This window comes from Cydia splendana, chromosome 13, assembly GCF_910591565.1.
Source record: "Cydia splendana chromosome 13, ilCydSple1.2, whole genome shotgun sequence".
NCBI classification, from domain to species: domain Eukaryota; kingdom Metazoa; phylum Arthropoda; class Insecta; order Lepidoptera; family Tortricidae; genus Cydia; species Cydia splendana.
In genome coordinates, this window is record NC_085972.1 from 17,309,105 (window position 1) to 17,329,344 (window position 20,240).

A 20,240-nucleotide genomic window follows, 5' to 3' on the forward strand; every position below is an offset into this window, starting at 1 on the left:
GCGACAGAGCTCTGTGATTGGCTACCATTCGCCGCGCACGTGCCTATCGACGTCACGTTGATAAGCGCCAGTTGAGCTTTTTTAATTATGTAAATATGTTATTAAATAGTATAACGGGACTTAATCGCGTTTTTAAGATTTACCTCCGACGTTTCGAGGACGGCGTTGTCCCCGTGGTCTTGGAGAAGACTGGCTAAAGTAGACATCAACATCTTCTGGCCGCGCGAGTTTTTCGAACTTGGTCTTCTTGGTCTTGGTCCCGTTGTACTATTTAATCCTTCTTCCTCGCGTTATCCCGGCATTTTTGCCACGGCTCTTGGGAGCCTGGGGTCCGCTTGACAACTAATCCCAAAAATTGACGTAGGCACTAGTTATTTACTATTTAATAATGTGCAAAAGTCGTGAAAGTTTAAATCAGTGTTATGTGAATATGTATTTGATAGGTACTTAAGAGGAAAGTGGATGACCACTTTTCTCCATACAAACATAGTCCCCATTTTCCCATGAAAGTTTATTACCGCAATTTCTTACATATTAACCATAGCTATTATGCCCCTTTGTTTTCGATTTTTGATTGTTATGTGTTGCTAAAGTAAAAAGAGTTTCTGCTTTTATTGGTATTTGCCACTTTTCAACATACCCCGATTTCGAATCGACCCCAATGTGTCAATCTATAAATGTGGCTTTCCAAGAAGGGTCTTGCTTCATGTGTAATAAGGACCTTTCTATCAGAATTTCTGTTGGAATTTCAGATGGACTTGGAATTTCAGAAGAAGGGACCTTTGGGAAGAATAAGGACCTTCTTAGATGGAAAGCCACAAATATTAATTTTCTTATCCATTCTGTCGTGACAGAGTGGATAAGAAATTGTCGTGACGTGAAATTGATTTACTGTAGGTATATCATGAACACCTAGCACAAAATAAACCAACACAATAACCATTATTCTAGTCTACTATGTAAACTATGTTGCAAGGAAAATAAGAATCTTATTTTCCCTTATGAGATGACTTTGTGGTTTAAAATACAATTTATTGTCACCTGCAATCGCGTCATAAAACTAACCAAGAGTGAATCCGAATGGAAATACGGATTTATATTATAGGTATAATTTATTATTTTTGCGGTGACGGAACTACGACCATGAAATATTAATACTGCCCTGCTTATTGTATGTGCAGTACTTGCACGAAAATCATCGTTTAAATAAAGAACTTATTCAAAGAGAACAAGATAAACAATTGCTTGACTTTTCAAATGCGATTACTGCATATGTTGTTAGCACGGCAGAATAAGTAAATTGATATTCCATAAAACGAAACAAGATCAAATTTGATGTATCACTGTCAACGTGTATTGACATACACCTTGTATTTACATGACGTGTATTGCAGTTGACATGCGAACGTGGCCTTTACTTGTTTGTTTACTTACTGCTTACTGCTAGCCTTTCTCCGCAGACGTTTTGTCTGGTTGCCCTTGGCATAGGCCTCTCCCGTATTCCTCCACGCGTCCCCGTCCAGAGCCTGTCTTCTCCACAAGGCTCCAGCCACCTGTCTGAACTCGTCTTCCCATCCCATTTTTTGTCCACCATCATTCCTTTTTCCGTGATGTATTTTCTTAAAAAAGACTTGTTGGTTATTTACTTACGTAGCTACAACTATAATTTTATTGATTGTTGATTCTACTTTGTATCTATTGTTACAGTTTTCGCACGTTCATGAACTGGCCTTTATTCAATTTCAATAGGCGCCAACGGCCAACGCGCAACGGCTTTTTACTATACTCGTACAATATACAAGTGATCGTCATGTTGGAACCGTTTTATATATGTACTAGCGACCCACCCTGGCTCCGCATGGGGTAACAAATGATACACATAAACCTTCCTCAAGAATCACTCCATTGATAGGTGAAGACCGCATGAAAATCCATACCTACCACAAACAGACAGACGCGGCGGGGGACTTTGTTTTATAAGGTGTAGGTAGTGATTGATATTCGTTGCGTCGCACAGCTAAACTGTGGAATAAACTATTGCTCGCGGCATTTCCGGACCGATCCCACCTTCATATAGGGACATTTTCACTTAAAAGTGTAGCATTTACTTTTTTTCCAAAACCCATCAATTTTGCTATTTCAGTCAGTCTCGGTATAAAAAGTAGTGAGGTTATGAAGTAGCATGACAAATACGAACGCTTCCGAGAAAATACGATGGAAAACAATTATGCCCTACAACATAGACAGCAACAAACTTCGAACACGCATTTTGATTGTGAACATCATGTGTTTACCAAGAGATGAATCTTTGTATGAAAACTGTTAACATAATAGGCATAATAAAGAACTGTTTACAGATGGATATAATATGATGGTGCCTCTACCAACTCCCAACCTCTCGCTGTTAGCTAATGGATTTTAAGATTATATTGGATTTGATAATAAACAGTGATCAGAAAAGGGATTAGTCTACAAGAAGTACCTAAAACCGTAAAAGGGCCTAGTATATGCATAAAAAACATTTTCAAACAAATTGACGTAGGTAAACATAGAAAACTATGCCGCAAATCTAAGTGGCGAGTCAGGTCATAATGCTATCTCCTTTACCCTTGTTAAGACCAAACAAAGGGTGAAAGAGATGGCATCATGACCTGACTCGCCACTTACGGCGCGATTCGGGAAATGAATTAGAGATTAACTAGATACGGTATAGTAAAGGTATGTGACGTCCCACGGGTAAAGGTACCTTAATGAGGTTGGCGCTTATGCTATTATTAACGTCGCTCCAATATTATTACGGCGCTATGCGACGTAAGCGCCAGCCGCCATAAGGTACCTTTTGTCGTGGAACGTCACATATCTTTACTATTTCATATATAGTGAATTTCTAATTCATTTCCCGAATCGAGCCGTTAGTTTTGCGGCAAGTATAGCTTCTGCAAGGCAAGTAGGTATATGAAAACATCCAGCCGAACGACTTTAGCCGGCTCTCACATTTTTTCTTTAGGAATTCATGCAATTTCCCTTACTTGGGCTTCGAACTATCTACGTACCAAATTTCATCGAAATCGGTTCAGCGGTTGAAGTGTGAAGAGGCAACAGACAGACAGAATTGTATTGTATTTTAGGAAACAACAACAAAGTCAACTTCACCATTTAAATGTAGATTTTATTAAAATCTTTTTTGTCTCATACGAAGCTTGTATATCTAATTACATTGAATATCTAACTTGCACATAACTTAACTTTCATACATAGGTAGGTATATAACGTAACATTAATTTGTTGATACATACACATAACGCAAGCGAGCCTGCACACAAGGTGCGTCCACACCGAGGTCCCTTCTTATGTTGCGTCTTCAATGGATAATGCAGCAACAATCTTTGTTGGCCATCAATGAACCTCATGACTTTGCAGTGAGGTGTACATTTTTTTAAATTAAAAATATTTGTTAACAAACAATGTTGCGGTAATTGTGCTAGTATCACTTTTAAGTATTGTGAATACTTGTATTACCTAACAGATCAGTTGCTGTTCTTCCAGAACAAGTAAGTAACAGTTTTATTAATACTTATTAAAGATATTGATTATGCTACAAATTAACATTTCACAATTTAATTTGCAGTTAACATGTTGATGTTGTTAGGCGCCAACCGGGCTAGCACATGATTGGAGCGACAGCATCTCGCCTGCGACAGTATCTCTTTCATTAATACAGATAGAAAAAGACGGGTAGTCTATCTCGCAATAGTCACAAATGGACGAGTCCCGACTAGGTTTTTGGCTGACGGAGAAAATCCCTCCGGTTGCGTTGTTCGACAGGCTTCTCCCATTTCAAGCATCTCTAGCGCGGTGCGTGTTGTGACTCATGAGCACACAGACACAGATCGAAGTGTGCAAGATTTGTCTTAGACTTGTGTCATATTCTATGTATTATTTGTGTCGTCATTACAAATTGGATGTTGTATGTAGTGAATGAGAAGTGCGACTGTGTGTACGTTTTCCCCGCAAAAAATGTCGTTGGACGGCAAGGTGAGGAATTTTTCAAACAGATGCCAGAAATTGGTTAAACAATAATAGTTGGTTTCCTTGACATTGCGCGACTAAATCCGTAGGCGTTTGGTTTATAATATGCGAGTGTGCGAATACTCGGCAAAACGATCTTTCTCGGGTATTAAACTTAGCGAGATCAATGTTTATTTCAATGTTGACAGTGACGACATCACAATAAATCATTTACAAACATACAATGATCACACCTAGTTGTAACTACCATTTTTTGTACAGTATTTAATAACATTGACTTTTTAATATACGATGCATGAAATTTGAAGGCTAGCGTTTTGACATAAGATGCACGAGTTTTAAAAAGATGCAAGTTAAATCACACCGGTGTGGACATACCTTTACAGTTGTATATACAACTATTTCGATATATTTTACAGTTTTCCAACATTTTATTAATCACGACACCCCATTAAAATATATATTTGCAAATGAATACAACCAATTTATGAGTTTGTTTAAAATTAATTATAATTTATCGGTAGAGTCAAATATAATATCTGTGAATAACATACTTAGAATAAAATACATCTTGTAGTCATAAAATTGTATAAATAATTCCACTATTGACTACTTATTCAAACAGGTGGTTATATGGTTTTTAACTAATATCTTTGTCAATAAAATTATTTTCCAATAAATAATTTTGACTAAAAAAATATAGATCACCTAAAACTTCACGTCTATATTTTTTTGTGTAAATATAATTTGCTTAAATAATTTCACATTATTTGGTTATTGCTTACTGATATGCGAAGTTTGAAATTTAATTTGAGTGTTAAAGTAATATACATTATTGTCTTATGTATATGAATGTGTAGTTCCCTTAGAAAAGGTATTTTAGTGACGTAGGCAGTTACCTCTTTTAGCTTACACATACCCCAGCTACATTTATTTTTATCTAAAAGCATCATTAAAATACTATAAATACTGGCCACTATGGTCTCTTTTCTCTGGAAACGACACAAATTGGGAAACATAATGCTTAAATTACATAAATAACAATAAGTTGTCTTTTATAGCAATTAATAGCGATGCGAATTAAAGAAGTGTAAAACAAGTAAAATTTTAAGGTTATTATTATCACGCAACATGAGTTACTGGCAGTTTCTGAAACAAAAATAAGTTACTGTTTTTCAGACATCACATTTTTTCACATCATTGCAATAGTTGAATATTTTTTGGGTGCTTTTTTCTGCTTATTTGGGTAATTTATTAAATATTAGCAATATATTAGTCATCAGGCCTTTGAAATGACAAAGAAATGGCACAACACACAAACATCTGTGTAAGTACATAATGAGTGCCAATGACGGAGCACTTCGGCAAAAAATGTAAATTATAAAATTTAACTTTATATTTTACTTTACAGCTATTCTCAAACTTTTAGGATCACAAATTCCACCTATACCTCTAGCACACTATTTTTCTGTATCGCCTAATAAGTAACGTTGTTATAGATGCCAGTTTTCGAAGTTTTCGAATTATGAGTGACTCAACAACGTATTTCAGATTCCAAGCATGCATAAAGTAACTTTTTTATGCTAGCTGTTCGCTTCAAGTTGGCCTTTACCTCCTCCGCACCAAGCCATGCAATGGCGATATGAAGTGAACGAGTAGTACTTGTATCTTGTACGTATTACTTGTCCTTGTTTAGAATGTAGTATTATGTTATAGTTTTTTAGACGTGTGTCGTCTGTTACACTTCTTTAGATATGAATCTTCTGTAAACAATTCAAGGTTTACTTAGATTTTTTATAGTAGCAACAGTTTTACTCTTTAAAAGTTTAAAAAATTATGGCATTTTCATATTGATGCGACAATATTAATACTGTGCTAGAGAATGATTGTAAATGGTCACCTTTTTTATAGATGCGTAACCAATTGTAATGTCAAATCCTTTATAAAATTCAAATAGCATAATTATTGATATTAATATGTATACCAACCAACCATCCAACCAACTAACCAACCAACTGTCATAAAACCAATATAAATGATGTTTTCCCCAAAAAGTTAAATATTCAGTAAACAATGACGATGTCATTGTAGTAAATACATTGTCTTCAAGACAGTTTGGTTTTGCGAGCCACATTAGGGCATTTCATAATCCGGATAAGAATTGTTGATGAATTCGCCATTGCCGGATACGGCAAGGAGGAGGAGAGAGGAAATACATTGTATTCCTACATGCAATTTTAACTTCTTATCTAAAACGCATAAATTAAATAGAGAAGCTCAAGTGTAAGGAAGATAGAAAAGTGCGTTTTGCGCCAAAGAAATCATAAAAAAAATTGATCCAATGGCACAAAACGGAATTTGAATACGTGATCTTGTGCCTTCTCTACAATAATGAGCCTGAAAACATGGACACAAATTGGAATCTTAAACCATAAGTAGAATAAAATGGAGATACACACAAAAAAATCTACTTTAAAATGCCTTATAGTCTTTAAGAGCTTAGCAAAAAGTAGAAATCTTGTTACAATAAAAGTACCCTTTTCATGTGCCTATATAAACATGGTAAAATTCCTCAATTTTTTAGGACTGAATAAAATCTTAGCTTTAGTCACTAGTCTTTTTATAAATATATCTTCGATTCATCGTAACATTAATGAACTCAGTTTATATTTGGCTCATCATATCAGTCAACCCTCACTTTGGAAGACTTACGAAAGCCTTAGTGCTGTCCAGAAAGATGCTTTGTTGTCTTTTCTGTTACGTCACAAGATTCCGTCTCGAACAACGTTTTGGAAAAAAAATATTTACCGCAGAATATTTACCAAGTCAGTAAAAAATGTTGGGAGAATATGGGCCATTGGTGAACACACCTCCTTTTTTTATAAAATTTATTTTGTGTGCTGTGAATATCATGAGAGCGGTGAATATCTTTATTGTGTAAAATATTAATCGTAGTCAAATCTTTATTTAATATTACAATTGAATTGCTTGTTTGGAGCATACCAGTTTAATAGACAGCAATAGTAACTTTGTCGGTATTGTTGCACATTTTCATTGTTACTTGTTTTTTTTTTTGCATATTAAAGTGGAATTGGACGTTGTTGAACGAAAAGGATCCACTCTCAATTTGTCATTAAAACGAATGATTTTTTTTTACAGAATGTTGAAATTTTATTGCCAGATTTTTTAGGTGGGATTCTCTTCTCTAAATAACACCTTACTGTATACAAAGCAAGATCCCAACTTCAGGACACTGAGCATTTGGGAAAGAATCTTTCTGGACAGCATCATTTGTCGACACATACACTTCTAAAACTACACAAAGTCACACAACGTGTATACGTACGGATGCTAGATTATTTATTTTATCATGTAGACTATGTTTTGGTACACTTACAAAAAGTTGTCGGCACAACCGATTTTTGTTAACAGCTATTTTAATTTTATCTCTACCTAGTGAATCTATGACAATGCTCTTTATTATATCTATGATGTAATTTACACTGATTGTTATGGTTAGTTTAGTTGTTTTATTATCTATTGTTTAAGATTAGGTTAATTATATCGATTAGTATGCTTTAGCTGTTACAAGTTAGTTAAGTATTTTTATTAATTTAATATCAGACTTGTTTTTGTTACTAAAATAACTGAAAACAAACTGTATTATTAAATGAATTTTAACGTTAAATATCAAATGATTTCGACTACACTAGCAGTCTTTAAAACATTTATTTAACTAACAATCTAAAATTCGCTATTTCAAATCAACTAACTTGTAACGGCGTTTAATTCAATTCACAATTATAGCTTCCTGCATTAAAATTAAGAGAAAAAAATCCATATTTTTTCCTCCCAATTTGTAGCAAACTTGACACACATCTAAACATTAACCCCCTTATTCATAAACGCACTACAAGCCTCAATTAGCTAATAATCGTTTGTCTTTATCTGTAATTTTGACTTATGTATTTGAACGAAAGGGATAACACAGAATTTAACTAAATCAGGCCCGTAGTTTCATGAATAAGGGGATAAGTACGTATACACAGCCACCAAGCGCGATCTAAAACAACGGTTAATTATCGTTAACGTTTAACACTGGTTAATGAATTGTCACTGTTCGTTTAATGCCGTCCCGTTTATATAAGAGTTTCTTTCCCGCCGTATTTGTAGACGTCCCCGTAAGGGTGGGTGCTGACGTTGCTGTCCTTACGGGGAGCCGGTGCTCGAGGGGGAGGGTCTCTCGTCGGCGTTTGCTCTGCATACTAGTTTTTCGACGTCAATATTGTCACGAACTCTGAAAATCATAAAAAATTACGTTAGAGATTATTTTTATTTATAATTAGCAGAGCTTCTACAGGATGAGTTATTTGCCTTATAATATGACGTCATTATAGGCCTATTCGTCTATTAAATATTATAGGGACTAATATAATATTATAGGGACATTCTTACACAAAATTGACTAAGTCCCACGGTAAGCTCAAGAAGGCTTGTGTTGTGGGTACTCAGACAACGATATATATAATATATAAATACTTAAGAAAACAACCATGACTCAGGAACAAATATCTGTATCGTCATACAAATAAATGCCCTTACCAGGATTCGAACCCGGGACCATCGGCTTCATAGGCAGGGTCACTACCCACTAGGTCAGACCGGTCGTCTATTGCAGACGATTTATGGTGTAACACCGTTTTTGGTGGCTGAATAGACCGATGCGAGACCGACATGGTTTACCACAGGTCTGACAAGAGAAGTTTGCGGAAACCGGTACTGAGACACCTTGTCGTCGTCTTTGCTTCTTGTCAGCGAGTGCGGCGAACCAGGTCTCATCACAAAACTTGCGACCCTCCACAACACGTTTGCGCCATTCCGACCGCTGTTCTGCGAGCCTCTCCCAGTCTCGGTGGTCGACATGAAAGCACTCTTTGCGCAATCTATAAAATATGACTCCTCTTCTTCTTTTTATTATGACGTATGACATATCAAATTATAAGTTAAATAGCTCACCCTGTCCGACCTCTGATAAGTTTTTTTACTAGTGGTAAGTGAAATATTTTTTAGCCACTGCACTAAAAATCTTCCCAAGTAGGTTTGAAATATACTTCTACCTTCAAAGCAAATTATCTAATAAAATCTTGCTATCTCGCAAGTTAACTTTTATCTCATCATGTCCCTATTTAGGTGGAACATCACGTGGCGTAGCTCCATCGAGGAAATTAGACCGTCGTTGTTTTTGTCGAATGTCAGTTACTATACCTACTTAACAGTTCCTAACCAATTCTCATAGGACTTCGATTCCCAGGCATAACACCCTGGAGAGAGCCTCTCTACCGTACTACAAGGCCAATATAGAATAGAATAGAATAGAATAGATTTATTCGTAAGCACAAACAATCGGAACAGTACATAGTATAAAAGAAAACACAAAATAAGATTAAAGTGCCACGAAATGGCCCCATCTCAGCATGTTGCTGGTGGCTTCCAGCGCTGATCTTCCGATGAGACCATCAAGTGAGAAGAATCACGGAAGGTAACAGACAAGAAGAAAAAAGACAGAAATAACATACAGTAAACAGTTAGTTAAATAAGAAAAAAGTTACACAGCAAGAAGATACAACATAACGACTATTTACAATTAAGATTAATTAATACAAAAACAAGCATCGTGCTCTAAATCGCTGTATCGATCCGGTCCGACCATATCTTGGCTGAGCATTACAGCTGTATATACTACTAGCGCCAACGGTGGCTACACTAACTAAAAGCAATGTCACAATGTCAGACCAAACCAATATCGAACGTTCATGAAATCTACGTTAAAAAATCTTGTAAGATTAGCTTATTAGCAAAACAGCATTGTAATATAGTGAGTATTACCATCGTAGTTGACCATGCCGTCTCCATCGAGGTCAGCCTCGCGGATCATGTCGTCCACTTCCTCTTCGCTGAGCCGCTCGCCGAGGTTGGTCATCACGTGGCGTAGCTCCACCGAGGAAATTAGACCGTCGTTGTTTTTGTCGAATACCCTGGAAAAAGCGGCGGACGGTTATAGAAAGTTGGCAAAAGAGGCAGAATGGAATCGAAACAACTGGTGACAAAAGTCACAAGAATAATTTAGGACGCACATGACCTTCAGTGATGAAGTAGAGATGCCTCCTGGCCACACTGTGGCAAGAAGAAGACTAGCTTACAATTACTAGCAGAATGTATAATGTACGCAGCGACGCGATATAATGTATTCAGTAGAGATAAATTAGATGATAGCGAACTAAAGGATTGAACTAAAAGATTTCCTTCTCTTCTGCAGGAGTACAAGAAGATTTGAGGACAATTTTGTAGGAATGCCACCGCTGGGACAGTAACCTGCAGCTCCTACTCCAGGGATTTTTTTCTGAATGAATGCAACAAGCGCTTCTAGCGCTACCAGGCCCAAACAGCAGGGGCAAACCAAGGCAGCGGTGGCGTAACGTAATCGCCAAAGATTTAAACGCCTGTGGGTTAGCGGAAACCGATGTCCAGGATAGAGCGAAGTGGAAAGAGAAAAGTAGGAAAGGCGGACCCCGTCACAGTACGGGACAAACGCTAGGAGGATGATGATGAATGCAACAAGCGGTCGACAACCCGCCTGTTTCAGGCCGGGCGTGTCTGCTCTACATCAGTATTCTACACCTTCAGCAGCGTTGGAGACAACGACTGTTCTGTTTTGTTCTGTCCAATATTCTTAACGCCCACTTGCACCATTCCACTAACCTGGGGTTAACCGATTAAACCTGGAGTTACCATGGTTGCCAGTACAATTTGACACTAACTTAACGGTTTAACCGCTTAAACTCGGTTTAGTGGGATGGTACAAGTGGGTCTAAGTATCAATGTAGGCTCACCTGAAAGCCTCTCTAAGCTCGTCCTCGCCATCGGCGCCGCGCATCTTTTTGGACATCATCTGCAAAAACTCGTTAAATTCGATGGTGCCGTTGCCGTCTTGGTCTACTTCTTTCACCATGTCTCGAAGCTCAGTCTCTGTAACGATATATTTCCTCCATTAAGAACTTAAGTATATAGGAAACAGGCACACATTTAAGTCGCCCCCACACACATTTCAATAAATTCTCGAAAGGGTCTCTGGTGGGTTTAACTTCGAATTCACGTTCTAAATGTCCAGAAGCGGTATCATGGTCGAATTTTTATCACGTGTCATGCCATGCGTCACTTTCGCACTTACATATTTGTTAGAACGTGACAGGCATGAGGCATGATAAAGAGCCGACCATCTTAGCCCTACAGGACAACTTATTTTTTAAATAATAACTCTTCTTTTTGTAACCAATTAATTAATTATATCTGATTAGTAGTACACATGTAAGAAAAAATAACGTATGTCTTGAGTATTTAATTGTACATAATCACGGGAGTGGCTTCATAGCCAAGATTATAATATTGATAATCGTGAATCCCGTTACTGAAAATTGGGTCACAGAGGTCGACCGGAATTTTTTTGGTGGATTCAATATTTTATAAGACAATTATTATTTTTCTCGTCTTTAATAAGGATGAGTATTCTTATTAACTACATAAATTTCAATGATGCACAACTGAAGAATTAAAATTCGTTTGAATCCATGAATCGTTTCCCTATCTAAATTCAAACTTTTCATTCAATATACAAAATGATTCAGAAGAGGTGAGCAGGATCAACGCGCATTCAGTAAAGGTTTGGTTTTATTACTTAAAGAGGATGGTGAAAATATATCCGCTTAACATTTACCTACTGTAGATTTCTCCAACGAAGCTCGTCGCAAAAATTATCATATTTATTGAATCCCTCACTTAGGATCTAAATTCTCATTACATCCCAATATAAAGGATGCTGCAGAAATAGATGCTGAATTATTTACACCCCCGTGGACTTTCAGGATATTCTCCTGAATATAAATGAAACAAACTGAAGGTAGACATTTCAATTTGCGGCCCACGATGAATGTGATTTCATGAATTTTTAGAGACGAGAATAATTCGAACCCCGGTGAAAACAAAACATTTTCCACAATCTTGGTCTTTTATGGTAATGCGTTCCTTTTGTGTCCGAATAACGAAAAATGTAGGTATTTTCGGGGTGTGTGCAAACGTGTGCTATATAAATATATTGTTTCCGAAGCAGGAAGGAGTGTACAGTACTAGCTACTATCAGTTTAATAAAGTCTTGATTTTCTACGATTAATGTTAATTTAAATAGATAAAACTTGCCAATGTAATTCAATGATTTTTAAATTGTTATTTCAATGTAAATCATTTTCACTTTTTTTATGTACTTATTGCGTAATAGTAATTACTTAGTCGGATTTGAAAACTCTATATACCTACTAAATTTATTTCCTTTGAGTACAGGATTGCACAGAAATACGTTGACAATAAAAAAAATGTCGGAATAGTTTTCTTAAATACACGTTTTTTACAAAAAGTAAAAAAATCGATCCTGTTAACTTCTAACTTGTGTTTGTTGAACAAAGTAAATGACACAGGAACAGACCCTACTTATGTAATGTGAACTCATTTTGCTCCAAGGATACCGCAGGGACTCACTCTGGGTACTGGCCAGTAATTGCTCAACTTAATATTTAATCAAGTTTGAACCTAAATATAAAGGAATTAGGGTGTTTGTTGAATACTTTGTTTACATTATTTAGTTAATTTTCTCTTTTTAGCAAATAATTGAATTTTTCAGCTAAATTGTCGTTGAGGAGACATTGGCGTTCAATACAGTATTTTTATTTTTTCAAAATATTTTAATGGGGTACTTATTTAATTTTTTATTGATCAATCATATTTAAGATAATTATCAATATAATCGAAGTAGTTAGAGTTCCATTAGTTTGTTATTAATCGAACAAATAAAAAATTGTCTTAGCGGTACTTGCACCCCACCTTGACTGGCTTACTCTCTAGTGATAGAGAAATTATATAAGTACTTATTCGTGCATTGATGTAATTTTATTTACGAAATAAAACCTATTTTCATGAAAATACTAAAATAATACTGTGTGTGTGTGTAGTAGGTTCAGTCTATAAACTCGGTTAGGGACTGCAAAAGAATGAATCAATAACCAATTTAAATAAACACGACCTTTCTATTTTCAAAAGATCTCAATCTTCCAAACATATCAGATATTGCGTATTTGAATCGCTTTCCGTATCCTTGTGCATCGTAATATCGGTCCTTCCCTTCAATACGGCTCTGACCGCAATATAATAACCTCTCAAAGCAAGCTTTATTTATCATTTACTTTCCGAAATCATATTATATTAGGGTCAGCACAATAGGACTCGTTTGCTTTTTAAACCTCCTATCTTATTTCAAGCTGTTATTGCAAAAGCAGCCCAATGGCTTATGTAAAACAGTTCAAGTTTAAAGATATAAAGAGTGGGGTCGACGATACTGGTTACTCTAATGACCTGTACTGGTGCTCTTTTGTTTTGGCACGAAATAAAAAGCTTGTGACAGGTATATGCGAAATTATTTTGTGAAAATAATGCGTCCACATGTTGGTACCGTATGGGAAACGATCATAATATGTATACATATTAGATATGAATGCTTTAGCGCGTGAAATGTTAACTTTAAATTTTTCGATAGATATTCGTTCCTGCTTCGAATTAAAATACTTGTATGGTGAACACAAATGTTTCTACACAAGCCCTGGCCATTTTTTCTGTGCATTTTTCTATTTATACTTATACCATAATATCAGTGTACTATTTTCCATTGTAATAATCTACTACCTAAGTACATAGTTTGAAATCAACTCTTCAGTAATCAATTGTTCAATATTATTAGACTTAGGACTAAGCTATTTCAAGTGTATAATCACACGCTCGTTATCTATGTTCATTATCATATTGCTGTAATCCCTTTTGAGCTTACATCCACTTTCACAAATCACAATTTTATCTTGAGAAAGTAATAGGTACTTATTTACTTTATAATTATTATCTACCTAGACTATCTTTGTTATAATTTCTTCTTCAGTAATCAGAAATTTACGACTACTTAAGAAGGAATTATGAGATATGAAAGTAACTGACTGTACTCTGTAGCGGATGAAACCAAAAGTATCTGCCACCCCGAAATATTTATCCAAATAACCATATTTGAATAAATATTTCGGGAACGGGAACCATCCCGTTCTCTATAGTTCCCATTCAAAAGTATCTGTCACAGCCTAATTGTTCTTCTTTATAGAGACACATCTCTTTTTGTTAAGTTAGTTAAAAATGGTATAGACCGACAAGAAATTCTAGAAATTAAAAAGTGGTAACATCTTAGTGTCGTCCCATTCAAATCAATCTAAGAAAAAAAAACATACAACCGAATTGATAACCTCCTCCTTTAGATTTGGAAGTCGGTTAAAAACGGGACAACGCTACGATGTTGCAACTTTTTAATTTCTACAATTTCTTTTAGGTCTATATATACTTTTTAATTTCTACAATTTCTTTTAGGTCTATATATACTTTTACGCGTATTCTAGAGGTAATATGCAACTTTTGATGCTGATTGCATTAATTCTACGCAGACAATTTCACGGGCAAAGCTTGTGATCACTAAATTCACATTTATCATCATAATATTATTGAAAAATCCCTGTAAAGATAATTTTATCACAGCGCCATGACGATAACAAGGTCTTTGAAATTCCGTCGTCGGGAACATCGGCGCCGTGGCTTAGTTGGTTAAAGCGCCTGTCTAGTAAACAGGAGATCGTGAGTTCGAATCTCGCCGGGGCCTTAGTTGTTGTCTTTTTGTTTTTATTTAATGCCTCGAAATGGACGCTCCTCGACAACCGCGCATACGCCGGCGCCGGCCGCCTTTTTAGGGTTTCGTATACCCAAAGAGTAAAAACAGGACGATATTCCTAAGACTCCATTGTCCGTTTGTCTGTCCGTCTGTCTGTGCGTCTGTCTGTCCGTCTGTCCGTCTGTCTGTCTGTAACCAGACTGTATCTCATGAACCGTGATAGCTAGAAAGTTGAAATTTTCGCAGATGAGTGGAAGCAGTTATGAAGTTGACTCAATTTTTTTTTATTAAGCTACGAGATTCATCACATATGATCTTTGAGTAAATCTAAGCATTTCTAGCCTGGGAGGCAATAAGAAGTGCGTCTAGTCGGGGAGGGCGGGGTACAAAGATAGCCGCCACCCTTTAAAAAACATATATTCTGGTCCTGGTGGCTACTAGGGCAAGTTTGGTATCGTTTTCGTATAAATCGAAGATGTAGAATTCATTGCTGATATTTTTTTTTCATTTTCATGGTAATTTTACAAGAAAAACGTAAAAAGGTGAAAATTTTGGATGGAGATTTTTGCTTTGAGAGCTAATAACTTCTGTATAGTGGCCAAAAATGTCATACAAAAAATACTATAATAAAGCGCAATTTATACAAAAATATCCTTCTGTAAAAAGATGGTGAAAAAATTATTAAATGACCGCAGCGCGGGTAGTTGGACTCTCAAAATGGTCGAGTACGAGTATCTACGTAGTACGTAGGTATGCTTACTTTGCTAGATTTTATGAGGACGAATAAAATACTTTCTGTATATTTAAAGTCCGCAGTTTCCGGTACACAGACATAATTCTGTGCACATTAATTTTCTTTTTATGCAGTTGCAACGATTTTTGCAACCTGTCTTGCACCTGCAACGAGTGAGTTGTCTGTCTTCCATTCTCCAGCCCCAAGAAGAAGGACTCAGAAGCTTTTGGAGAGCCACTAAGGCTTGTCCCCAGACATGGACTCCTTGATATATTGCCCAAAGTGTGTGCTGGCGAAGAGCGGCTTCCGTCGGAGGGATATTTTCTAGCTGTCTGTCCCTCTTCGTAAATAGATATTTTCTGCACTCGTTTACTGTCGTGCAAGGGCTTGAGCTGAAAAATAAAATCATGGAGTCATTCTTACGTCACTCGCTACAAAATAGATTGTAACTATTATATATTAAAATTGGTACACTGAATTCGTATCAAACTAGTTTATATTTACCGGTCGTACATTGTTATAATAAATTTCTGAATAAAAGTGTCCGCTTCTCCTAATTTTGCGTGCAACAATGCCTTGACCCACAAGTTGCATCAGGGTAGGCATTCCAGGCATCAAATGCACTCTTTTTACCTCTCCCATTAAAAGAAGACACCGTGTCGCATCCTGTCAAGGCATGGAAAATTGGCAGTACTTCGGCTCTTTCAGGTCCTGTAATATGTAGGAATTTGCACGTTTTCATTACTAAGGGCATGGAAAACACGTACCAAGTGCATTGGCAATAGAGTGGCATGGCATACAAGTATGGTTTTTGCCTGTACCCATGTCTGTGGATCCACAACTCATCTAATTCCGGCAGCTTTTGAATACACGAGACTGCTACGACCATCACATCTGTATCTACAGTACGAATCATAACTTTTGTTGTATGTCCTCGGTCCACAGCGTCAGCAACATGATGTACCATTCTAGTATCAGCCTCTTCGTGGTTACATGGCTCAATCATTCTTCTGTCCCGACTGAATTTACTCAAAACTGAATCTACTCACAACCAGTCTTATATTCCATGCCACTCTATTGCCAATACACTCGGTACGTGTTTGCCATGCCCTTAGTAATGAAAACGTGTAAATTTCCGCAGTAAATGCATACTAACTAATGTATTCCTACATATTACAGGACCAGAAAGAGCTGAAGTAGTGCCAATTTTCCATGCCTTTACAGGATACGACACGGTGTCTTCTTTTAATGGGAGAGGTAAAAAAAGAGTGCCTTTGATGCATGTAATGCCTCCCCTGAAGTAACTTGCCGATTCAAGGCATTGTTGGACGGAAAAATCGGAAAATTGGCAGAAGCGGACACTTTTATTCAGAAATTTATTATAACAATGTACGACCCGTAAGTATAAACTAGTTTAATACAATTCAGCGTATCTATTTGAATATATAACATAGTTACAATCTATTTTGTAGCGAATGACATAATAATGACTCCAAGATTTTATTTTCCTGCTCAAGCCCTTGTACAACAGTCAACGAATGCAGAAAATATCAATTTACGAAGAGGCACAGACATCACACATAGCAACGGAAGCCGCTCTTCGCCAACACACACTTTGGGCAATATATCAAGGAGTCCATGTCTGGGAACAAGCATTAGTGCCTCTCCTTAGGGCTTCTTCTTAGGGCTGGAGAATGGAAGACAGTGAATGGACACCTGTTTGGTCAGATTTACCCGATGTCGCAAGTGTGTGCCTGGAACTCACTCGTTGCAGGTGCAAGACAGGTTGCAAAAATCGTTGCAACTGCATTAAAAGAAAATTAAAGTGCACAGAGTTTATGTCCGTGTACCGGAAACTACGGACATCAAATTGTTTTATAAAAATATATAGAAAGTATTTTATTTTGGCATCATAAAGTTTAACACTTTAAACTCTCGCGTTTTGTACACATATTTAATTATACAAACGGCTGAAACGTTGGAATTTAAGGTAAAAACAATGAAATTATATCGCGGTAGACCCGTTTGTGTAATTAAATATCATAAAATTAAACAAAGTAAGCATAAGTAGATACTCGTAGCTCGTACTCGACCATTTTGTAAGATAAACGCCGCCTAGCGAGAGTCCAACTACCCGCGCTGCGGTCATTTAATATTTTTTTCACCATCTTTTTGCAGTAGGCTATTATTAAACGTGTAAACTTTTAGAATCTGCATGAATTGCACTTTACTACAGTATTTTTTGTATGAATTTTTTTGCCACTATATAAAAGTTATTAGCTCTCAAAGCAAAAATCTCCATCCAAAATGTTCACCTTTTTACGTTTTTCTTGTAAAATTACTATGAAACTGAAAAAAACAAATATCAGCAATGAATTCTACGTCTTTTATTTATACGAAAATGATACCAAACTTGCCCTAGTAGCCACCAGGACCAGAATAGATTTTTTTTAATATGACGAGTGGCGGCCATCTTTATACCCCGCCCTCCCCGACTAGACGCACGCTTCTTATTGCCTCCCAGGCTAGAAATGCTAAGAATTACTCAAAGATCATATGTGATGAAGCTCATAGCTCATAGCTTAAGTTTTTGGGTCATGTATGGGAGCGATGCATAACTGCTTCCAGTATAAGAAAAGTGATGATCAAAATTGATAGCCTAACTAAATTATTTATTTTATATTGTTTTTAATCGCTTTCAAAAGTATATGTATACTTCTACGTACTATATAATTTCACAATTCATTTGGATATTTAAATAAGCCTTCCGCCATTTTATTATGCATTGATTTAAAACATTTTTTTTTAAATGAGGATGAAAAATGCTAAAAATAATTAACTGTTTCCTGAAACGATTGAAGCTTTAGACAAAAATTCGAATTACGTAAATAAAACAATATTTTATGAATTACATTAGTTACATTAGGTACTCTTGGTGATTGTTTTCCACATCAAATATTTATCTACTGTACCTAGTTAAATAAATACGCCAATTAAGTATGTAAAATACTTCTTGAAGTTTCGTCAGATTGATATCTCATAAATTACTGCCGTTGACATATTTATTTATTTTTCAAAGACATTTATTTATAAATTACCTACACTATCACAGATGTGATTTATAGGTGTTCAATTTATTTTTAGGGTTTCGTACCTCATAAGGAAAAAATGGAACCCTTATAGGATCACTCGTGTGTCTGTCTGTCTGTCCGACCATTCCCCCTCCCCCCTTTATCTCCGAAACTACTGGGTCTAAAATTTTGAAAAAAAAAAATACAAAACACAGTTCTTTAAGATGAGAGGAAAGCCTATTAGAAATATGCAGTCAAGCGAGAGTCGGACTTAATTTCTTATAGTTTTTGATCCGACCCGGGTTTTTTAAAGACATTTCATTCACGTTCCACATAAAAAAATACATAGTTAAAACGCGAATTCGACTCGCACTTGACCGGTTTTTAAGTTGGTATCATTATTTTAGATTTCGTACCTATAACAGTAATAAATTGGTTGAGTAATGTGTGTTATTTATTAAAGCCAATAAACCTACGTTTCCGTGAAAATACGGTGGAAAATAATTATGCACTACATTTGTAGGTAGGTGTGGATGCGGGATAAGTGTGGCTGGCCTGTTTTGTTTACACATAGATTGTTACTTAAATATGCTAAAATCGAGAATATTGGCACTATGGGCAACTGGGTTGATACTTGATAGTAAGTCAAGAAACTGCACGAAATCAATCTTAAAATAAAACTTAAGGTCAAAACGTTTGAAACGTCGAATCGTTTCACATCTGTTTGGTTTTTCACGTATTTACACAAACAGAACAATTACAAAACAACACAGCGTTTAACGTGTAAATTATAGCTGAAAATGATGTCCAGAACTCTTGCCAACACACACGCTAATATTAACATTTCTATTCTTGTACAACACAATCACTGCTCAAATGTTTCTTTAAATGTAGAGATAAATTCTTGAATCTACAAACAATGCCTTTACCTACAGTAATATTATTTCAGAAATAAACCAAAATACGAGGAACCGTGCATAATATTAGAGGCTTATAAGCATAGAAGACTGAGTGGCTTTACTTTTCTTAAGGCACTTGATTATACATTACAAAATGAAAGAAACAATATGGATTCCCATTATAAATTGCCTTATTTGTCCACCTAATTGTGTAGCTGTACAAAAATATGATTTTCAGTTATGATAAAAATTTATAAAAGTCTCTGTATATTGACTTGGCAAGACTGTTTATTAATGATGAATATGATGATTATCTGCATCGTATTTCTGTCGACAGCAAAACAGATATTGTCGCGGTTTCTCACCACAAAGGCCAAGGAAACCGATATATAATCTAGTAACTAATTAAAAATCTGTAGATGCAGAGTAATAATAGATAATGTAACTAGGTATCGGAGTTTTCATATGATAAGATATGGTAAGATTATTGTGAGCCATGGAGTCGATATTAACATTAAAACTAAAGTCATACTTATCTTCTAAATATTATGGCGTATCCGCACTGTACTTGTACTAATGTAAAATACGAATATAAACGTACCTGAAGGTCTCTGTCCCAGCGAGCGCATGACGACCCCTAGCTCCGCCATGGTGATCGTGCCGTCTTCGTCCTTGTCGAACAACATGAAGGCTTCTTTGTAAAATACCAA

General features: G+C 36.1%; 1 protein-coding gene and 1 non-coding gene across 2 annotated transcripts; one reads left to right on the plus strand and one right to left on the minus strand.

The window, feature by feature from the left end:
• Positions 1-7,448: 7,448 nt before the first annotated feature.
• On the minus strand, positions 7,449-20,236 carry LOC134796238 (calmodulin-like). Its single transcript, XM_063768285.1, has 5 exons — positions 20,132-20,236; positions 10,920-11,055; positions 9,916-10,064; positions 8,069-8,326; positions 7,449-7,923 (listed from the first exon to the last, which is right to left on the minus strand). The coding sequence occupies exons 1-4, from the start codon at positions 20,214-20,216 to the stop codon at positions 8,295-8,297; spliced, it is 402 nt and encodes a 133-aa protein (XP_063624355.1). The 5' UTR covers positions 20,217-20,236; the 3' UTR covers positions 7,449-7,923; positions 8,069-8,294.
• On the plus strand, positions 14,745-14,818 carry Trnat-agu (transfer RNA threonine (anticodon AGU)). The gene has a single exon. It is a non-coding gene; the product is annotated as a tRNA-Thr (tRNA).
• Positions 20,237-20,240: the final 4 nt, after the last annotated feature.

Excerpts from the sequence above, each read along its gene's own strand:
- LOC134796238 (XM_063768285.1), bottom strand. The coding sequence starts at position 20,216 with ATGTTGTTCGACAAGGACGAAGACGGCACGATCACCATGGCGGAGCTA. Across the intron at positions 11,056-20,131 it reads GCTGGGACAGAGACCTTCAG|AGACTGAGCTTCGAGACATG; the intron begins GTACGTTTATAT and ends ATATCGTTACAG. Across the intron at positions 8,327-9,915 it reads CGGCATGGTCAACTACGATG|AGTTCGTGACAATATTGACG; the intron begins GTAATACTCACT and ends TATGATTTTCAG.